This window comes from Cupressus sempervirens, chromosome 11, assembly GCF_028749045.1.
Source record: "Cupressus sempervirens isolate cs-2001-9-10 chromosome 11, ASM2874904v1, whole genome shotgun sequence".
Classification (NCBI taxonomy): Eukaryota; Viridiplantae; Streptophyta; class Pinopsida; order Cupressales; family Cupressaceae; genus Cupressus; species Cupressus sempervirens.
The window spans coordinates 616,629,508-616,638,232 of NC_143128.1; the positions used below are offsets into that span (position 1 = coordinate 616,629,508).

The 8,725-nt window shown below is 36.5% G+C and overlaps 1 protein-coding gene across 1 annotated transcript; it reads left to right on the plus strand.

Annotated features, from left to right (window-relative positions):
• The first annotated feature begins 6,167 nt into the window (after positions 1–6,167).
• Positions 6,168–8,356, plus strand: LOC149531205 (protein NUCLEAR FUSION DEFECTIVE 4-like). The gene is made up of 3 exons (XM_089811969.1): positions 6,168–6,564; positions 6,648–7,510; positions 7,617–8,356. The coding sequence occupies exons 1-3, from the start codon at positions 6,253–6,255 to the stop codon at positions 8,185–8,187; spliced, it is 1,746 nt and encodes a 581-aa protein (XP_089668095.1). The 5' UTR covers positions 6,168–6,252; the 3' UTR covers positions 8,188–8,356.
• Positions 8,357–8,725: the final 369 nt, after the last annotated feature.

Sequence of the window (8,725 nt, forward strand, 5' to 3'; positions counted from 1 at the left end):
CCAAATACTCTGAGTAATGGCCTATCAGAACATCAACTAAATGATATCCACCAAGTACTCAATGTGGTAATGGCCTATCAGAATATCAAGGCAAGATATACACCATGTATCAAAAAATATATCTATACAAGCAACTTGTAGATAATCAAATTAATGATATCAACTGCCTAGTTGTTGATTTATAAGATAAAGCCTTTACATGAAACAATTTTGCAAAAATGAATCATGCTACAAGTTATTGTAAGGACGTCACTTTACAACAACTTCTCCTAATACAAGTGATAATCATTTGGAAGTCATCACTTCTTCATGATGTACACAGGGGATAGGCTCATACATGTATGACATCAAAAGTTCACATGAAGTCTCCATGAATACTATCATGTGGTGTTGTCACAACATTCACCATAAGCATATCAGAGAATAAGGTTTCTCCTTCTTAGTTTGATATCAACTTTTCTGACCTCTTAGCACAAGGTTCTCTTCGATGAAGTATCAGACTACCTCTGAATCTGTTATCATCCTTCTAATCTCTTGGTAGCAAGTCATGTCATGCTTCCCTAGTTCAATGGGTATCCTGATAGCATAAAGCCTTCCAACCTACATACATGAGACTTTATCCCATGAATCATAGTCTTTTGGCTATTATAGTTTTTGACTAGTGTTGAATCCATCAACAAGGTCTACTCCTTCTGAACCAATATCATCAAAAGCTTGATTTAAGCATTTTTATTTTTTGCTCCCTCTCTTTTTCCAAGGTTGCCTCTAATGAACTATCAGACTCCCTCTCATAATTTCACTCATCAAGGATATTTGCTTCAAGAAACTCACATTATCCAACCTAATCATCAAATGATTCGTGAATCCTAAATCAAAACTTCTTTGGAGCTACTATCATAAGATTGAGTCTGTACAATAATTGGTAGCATACCTAATGTACCAATCTTCTTTTCCTGCAATAACATCCTCAGAGACAAAGGAAAAGATCAAGGCAAATAGCTCTTTATAGTAATTATAGAAATACAAAATAAAAGAGAGATTACAATGAGTAGATACATGTAATACCCGAGGATAATAAATACTTATCTACAATAATAATATAAGTTGCTCCAATGAAGGTCCATATGCATCAAATTAGGAAATGCCCCCATGTAAGAATTAAACAATTTGACTATGTCTTTTCTGATCTCATATAAGAATGGTTCAAAATGGGAATAGAACATTGGTTATCATACCCCCTTACAGTGTTGGATACCCACTCTTATATTATTGAACATATAAGTACGCCAACAACATTGCATAAATTATATGGTTGGATTCACCAAAGTTTAACTGAATCATATCTACTCCCTCTTATTCCTGTATGAACATTCTCGAAGGAAAGGATCAAGGCACATAGCTCTTATGTATATAAATACAAATAATGAGTAGACAAATGTAATACTCAGCTACTTATCTCATATCCTTCAAATAAATAATAAAATGCCTTCATATGTGTCAAGTCAGAATTTTTTTTTGCCTAATATTGTTCTAGACATATGTAACTTATCTTGGGTTGTATTATGACATTTATGAAGGCACCAACTTATAATTGGATTGATATTTCCATTATAAGAAATTATAATAATTCTTATAAAATATCAAATATTTTAATAAACATAACAACATCATATATTTCACAATCTTGTATATGCTCGCATTTATAAAAAAATAACATAATACTTTATTTACTAAGAAATAAATAAAATAATTCCATATGCTTTATCAAAGTACTTACCTCTTAATACTCTTCAACTTAGTCAATATCTCTTGTATTTAAGATTGCATATGACTTTATAATCCAACTTTGAAATTAATTATATTACATATAATCAATAGATCTATATCTATTTCATAATTACTTCATTTACTAAGACAAAACATCATACCTTTTCCCCTTACCTCGAGGACGTGTCATTAGGTCAAAGGGTTACGAAATGGTACATTGCCCCTCTAAACAAAACAATTTTAGTGCAATTTTGCAATGATGGTAGTGCGAACTCCCAAGAAGCTTTTTAACTTGTCGAATCCATTTGACCATGTGTTAGTTTACTTTGTTCATGCCAAGTCATGGTTTGATTTTTGTGTCATTGTTATGTATGAAGGAAAACATCTTTACTTATTCCAACAAACCTGAAAGTAATGAAATGGACCAGATTTTCATTAGCCAAGGCTAAAATAGTGCACTGCAACTCCAATACAGAAGCCATGTGACTATTGTTATCATAGATGTCTGCGTGTATGATTGTATGATTCATGTCTTTGCAAGTAAGCTCATTTCCTTGGGAAGTTGTTGAGTTCCATATGCACCTGAACTAGATGAATGTCCTCTAGGTTTGGATAGTTAGCCACCCAATCACATCCACCCCAACACAGGGCTTGTTAAAGATGCGCATCCCAAATTTGATCAATGACGGATAGCAAGCCATCTCAACTTTAAGGTAATCTTAGTTCAACATTAGAGATTTTGTCTACGCGGCACTTGATCACTATCCAGTCATTGCACTTGGTAATATTCTTGCACGCAGAGTCATTGAGAGCTTCTTTCTATCATTATTAAAGTTTTGACTCCATGCCCTAATCTCTTTCCCTGGTCAGATTACTGAACAATGCTTGAAACATCAACTACAGTGTTATCACTATGGTCTTCTTTGCTAGCTCACGTGTATACCATATAAAATATGGTGATTCTAGATTTAGGTCAGAATCACGTAGGAGACCAAGTGACATAAGTGCAATGGTGATATCTCTCAAAAGAAGTTTAAAAAAATTTTATCCTCTGCTAACTCCTCCCTCAAGTTTTTAGTGGATCTCTTGTCCTTCCAAATAGTAGCAGCTAGTGGTAGCCCTTTTAGTGAATGTTTCACTCTACATTTTGCTCAAGGCAAACCATCCCTATACATTGTCGTCCTCAATATTTAAACAAGTTTATTTTCCAAATACATTGTAATCTCTTCTAAATAATCTCTGCCAATATAATTCTTTGATGCCAGTAAGTAGCATGTGAATTGTAGCACTGCACTACATTTCATTTCATCCAACTTCCATCGTAGTAAGCAAGATAATGTAGTCAAACGCTGTACAGAGAATCGAGTATGATAATAGATCTCATGCCAATTGTACAATTTACTTTGAATAAAGTAATGTTACCGTCTGCTCCATGCCAGAAAAGTAATGCTAGGTAGCTGAAGTGTGGACAAATCAAGTCACACCAAAGATAATGCAATAGCAACTTAGGTGCTTTCACAAAAACAAAATCATGTGGAAGATGATTTTTCAATTCACTTATGGTAGACCATCTGGTTGTTGCATTCTCCATGGCTTCTATTATTACACTTGCAACCTGCTCTGATACCATGTTAGAGAAATAGGATCTGTAACTTGTAATAGCACTTGTGGAGTTTTATGTGTTTTCCAAGTTACTATTCCAATGAATATATATATGATATAAAGAGGCATGCCTCTTGAAGAGACATGTCTATTTAATATATTAACTTACATTAGTTATAGTTATAACACAATAATATACTTTATATATATATATATAAGTTAATTATTACATATATAACATTGTCATATATTATATATCTCATATATATAAAATATAATTTATCTGACAGAATTATAACATTAACAATAAAATTACTTTTATTGTTGATGTGTTAGAAAGAAAACAAGGAAAAAGGGGGGGTTGACCCAAGATATAGAATAAAAAAAAATTGTTGTATGATATATGATTGTGGGTTTAATGTTGAAACATCTTCCACTAAAATCAAGAATAAAGGGAGTATTTTTAATTATTGCACTAGATTTATATAAGGATTTTTTTTAAAGAGAATTATATAAACATTGATCAATTTTTTGAAAGATCTTTAAATTTGTCTCTTTTATAATAATAAGACAATATATACAATAAGATGAAATAATATAATAAAATTAAAGTAACATTAGAGTAAAAATAAGCAAAACAACACAATTCTTGATATAATAATAACATCCTTCGAATGAGTAATGAGAAGGCTCTTGGGCCACATGGATTTCCAATTGAGTTGTACAAGGAAAACATTGATTGGATTGTTACGATCTTCTCTAGCTCTACAATATGGTGATAAAAAATGAAACCTTGGGCTTGACCTTATCAAATCAAGTTTTATTAAACTCATCCCTAAGGATGATGGCAAGACTTCGATTAAGAATTGCAAGCATATTACCATACTTAATGCCTCATATAAGTTCTTGGCCAAGATTCTCTCTCTAAAGCTTGAATAAAATATTTCTAAACTCATTTATTCCACTCAAAATATATTCATAAAAGGAGGACGCATCCTAGAAAACTTCATCACTTGTTGGGAAACCATGGATTGGGCCAAGACAACAAGCCAACAAGTTAGCATGCTCTTGATTGATTATAAAATGGCCTATGATAGGATAGAATGGAAGCTTATTATAATGTTGCTAGATGCTCTTGGTTTCCCTATTGTCTTCAAATGGTTCTCACATTAAAATAAATAGTGTGACAATTGCTATGGAGATTGATGAGATCAGATTTGGATTCTTTTCTCTACCCAAATCCACTAGGCAAGGTTATCCTCTTGCCCTAGCCCCATTTATCATTACTATGGACTCCCTATTTTATATTCTTAGGGATGATTCTATCTCTCCTAAAGTTGAAGGTAATTTGTTACCTAATAGAGAGGAATTGTCTAATATTCAGTTTGTAGGTGACACTATCATTATTTTAGAAATGACCGAGGAGAATCTCAACCACCTCATGGATAAGTTGGATATATTTTGTTCTACATCAGATAGTAAACTAGTTATCCCCAAATCTATTTTGTTGGGCTAGGAGGATAATTCACCTATAGAGAAAAATAATAAAGGAAAGATAAATAAATTGAATTATAGATTCCTATCCCTAGTAGGGGTGTTGTAGGTTTGTGAGAAGATTCTATCTACATAAATAATGCATTACTCCTCAGCCTAGTTTTTAACCAATCTCAGATTAGCTATATCTAGAAAGTCATCAAATATTTTACGTGGTTTGATGGTAAGGGTAACAAGATAATACATGTAGTTAAATGGGATTGGTGCATCAAGAGAAAAGACTAACATGGTTTGGGCTTGAAGGACTTGAGATCGCAGGGCATTGTACTTGTAGTTAAGTAGGTTTCTAAATCCACTTAAGACAATGAATGTTAGAAGGTTATGATTAAAAGTAATACCGACAGAGCTACATTTGCTCATGCAAAGCCTTGGAAAAGATTGCATCTAAATGATCTCTAAGCCATTGCAGATGGAATTTGATGCTTGAGAGCATAACTCTGGGTGCTCCAACGATCACATGGCCAATGTTTGCAGGTTAAGTTACAAATCTTGAAGTTGATAACATTTTTCCCATTCTCTTCTCTTTATTACATTTCTCAAAAGACCCATATGTTGTAAATTAACAGAATGTATAACAAATTTAACATCAAGAATAACATCAAATATATGCTCATAAAGAGACATGTATAAAAACAAAAATTCATTAATTTTGTCATGCCTCTTTACATAGATGGTCATCACCTTCTGTCACTATCCGGGTACCCCTTGCTCCTTGCCCGTTCCTTTACATTGCTTTTTGTAACTTTCAAAAAAAATTCTAAGTCCTCTCCTTCGTAAGAAAGTGCATTTCTGTGGCTGTATAGACGTTGCCTTGCTCCTTTGGGTGCAAGTGCTAGTCTATATAATTTCCGAATTAAACAGCACCGTGTTTCGTGTGAGTGGCTTTCAGCTCTCCTCAGGGAAAAACATTATTAAATGGCAATAATAGTTGTCAATGCGTTGGTGCAACTACAAAACTTGTGGCATTCAATTCAACTGGCTGAGATATTTAAATATTCTAAACCTAAATCAGATATCTGGTCGTTCGCCTCGTGGGAGAATCTTGTGTGGAGCCGAGCCGACATTGAAAATGTCATACACAAACACCAGGGCCCAATTTTACCGTACGTTTTCCGTATGTACAACGAGCTTCTATTTGTCACGGCACCACTCTTGTGCCGTACGTCCATGTGCCGCACAGCTCATCGTCTTCACTCAGAGACGTGTGTGCACTAAACTCCTCCTCTATAATTAGTCACCCACCAAGGAATCGAAAGCGCCATACTTTTCCCCTTTGACCCGCTCGAGTCCCACAAATCACGGTTTTCTAGTCTCGTATCTGTGAATTCAATGGGATCTGGAGTTCATAAATGGTTAGGATTTGCGACGGCCATCTGGGTGCAGGCAATCGCAGGAAACAATTACACCTTTGCTAATTACTCCGTGGCTCTCAAGGCCATTTTGGGGTTAAATCAGCTGCAGCTCAATAACCTCAGCGTCGCCAAAGACGTGGGGAAAGCTTTCGGTTTGGTTGCGGGGTTCTCTTCGGATTATTTGCCCGCCTGGGTGATCTTGTTAATTGGATCTGTTGAAGGATTCGTGGGTTACGGCGCACAATGGCTCGTTGTCAGCCAGAGGATTCGACCCCTGCCCTATTGGCAGGTAAAAATGTCATTTTTGGTCTGTTTTGGTTGTGTTTTTTTCGGGTATGTGTGGCTGATAATGGCTTTTAAATTGCGGCGCAGATGTGTGTGTTTCTCTGCATGGGAGGAAACAGCACGACTTGGATGAACACGGCTGTGCTAGTTACTTGCATGAGAAACTTCTCGAAGAACAGAGGCCCCGTTGTGGGGATTCTGAAAGGCTACATTGGCCTCAGCACCGCCATTTTCACCGATATTTGCAGTGCTGTGTTTGCCAGCAACCCTTCCTCGTTTTTAGTCATGCTGACGCTCGTCCCAGGCCTCGTCTGCTTCGCGGCCATGGTTTTTATGAAGCCCGCGCCTAGTTCAGTTGGGGAAACGGAAGAGAGAGAAGAAGTTAACAGTTTTTATGTCCTCAATATCTTGGCTGTTGTTACGGCCATCTATTTACTTGCCTTCGATATGACCGGCGAGCACGGAGTCGCGCTTTCTCGGATTTTTGTGGGCTTTTTGTTGCTTCTTCTCGCCGCGCCTTTGATCGTGCCCGCGAAACTTTTGATTCAGCGACAAGTTTCCACCCACCCGGGTTCGAATCCCAGGGGTTCTTTGGGCAAATCGAGCGAAAAGCAAATTACAGAGCCATTGTTAGAGACGGCTGAGGAGGGCAGTTCTGTATCTGTTGTAACTGATTCTACACCGCCGCCGCCAAGTTTAAATCAGATTAGGCGCAAGCCGCTTATTGGGGAAGATCATACCATATTTGAGGCAATGCAGAAATTTGACTTCTGGTTACTCTTCTTTGCTTTTCTCTGCGGCGTTGGTACTGGAATGGCCGTGATTAACAACATGGGGCAGATTGGGCTGGCCATGGGTTATGTTGATGTCTCTGTGTTCGTCTCTCTCATCAGCATTTGGGGATTCTTTGGCAGGATTGGAGCGGGCTCCGTTTCTGAGCATTTTCTGAGGTATCTCCTTGTTCTCGAATAAATTATCTTACTCTTCAAAGATTCAAGCTTTAGAATCAGATCTCAAGATGTCAGTTTTTTTCATCAAAACTTTTTGGTGTTTCAGGAAAGCGGGCGTGCCAAGACCGGTGTGGATGGCGATATCGCAGGTGGTGATGATAGTGGGTTACATAACAATGGCGGTCGGAATGCAGGGATCTCTCTACATTGGTTCCATGGTGGTTGGCATCTGCTATGGCGTCCGTCTCTCCATTTCAGTGCCGACTGCATCTGAGCTTTTTGGATTGAAATACTACGGCTTGATTTACAACTTCCTCATCCTCAACTTGCCCTTGGGCTCCTTTCTCTTCTCTGGTCTCTTGGCAGGGATTTTGTATGATATTGAAGCTGCAAAAGACCAGCAAGGAAATGCAATCATACCACCTTTGACTAGAGGCACCTGGTCACCTGTAAACTTCAGCGGTCTCTTAAGCGGGCGAAGCGAGTTATATGTGGAAAATGTTAAGACGTGCGTGGGAGCACACTGTTACAGATTGGTGTTCTTGGTTATGGCCGGAGTTTGCCTTTTGGGATTAGGCCTCGATTTGCTTCTCACGTTTAGGACGAAGAAATTGTATTCCAATTTACACAAGTCTAGGAAGGCCAGAGCATCACAACATCTCAGACAAAAGCTCTGAGATTCTACCCATCATTCTTCTTCATCTTCATCTGCAGCGAATGATGTATTGTTTAATAGATTGATAGGAGTCGATCTTTTGAGTCAGGTGGGAAGTACGAGCAAATTCGTATGTCCATGTTTGTAAGCGGCGGTTCACCTATGAATGAACTGGAACTTGTTTCATGTAAGCGATCTTTCTTATCTAATTTCCCTGGGTAGGCTGTGAGACACCGACATTTAAATGATTATAATGGTTTATTCATTAGTTAACTATATTGTATTTCTCATATATAGATATATAAGAAATTAAAAATTATCATTTATAGTATATATATTTTTTAATCAAGTAGGATACTATTGCTTTCATTCAATAAGAAATTTCAAATGTTTATATTTCTTTTTAATTTTTCATTATTTTATAAATCACATTTTTTATTCATTCTAAGCATATTATTTTATATTAATTTTGGTAGGGAGAAAATTCAAATTTTTTAATAAAAATAAAAATATTTTCTAACAACTCTAAACTTTATCTTTTTCAAATTTGTCACACTTGA

Excerpts from the sequence above, each read along its gene's own strand:
- LOC149531205 (XM_089811969.1), top strand. The coding sequence starts at position 6,253 with ATGGGATCTGGAGTTCATAAATGGTTAGGATTTGCGACGGCCATCTGG. Across the intron at positions 6,565-6,647 it reads GACCCCTGCCCTATTGGCAG|ATGTGTGTGTTTCTCTGCAT; the intron begins GTAAAAATGTCA and ends ATTGCGGCGCAG. Across the intron at positions 7,511-7,616 it reads GTTTCTGAGCATTTTCTGAG|GAAAGCGGGCGTGCCAAGAC; the intron begins GTATCTCCTTGT and ends TTGGTGTTTCAG.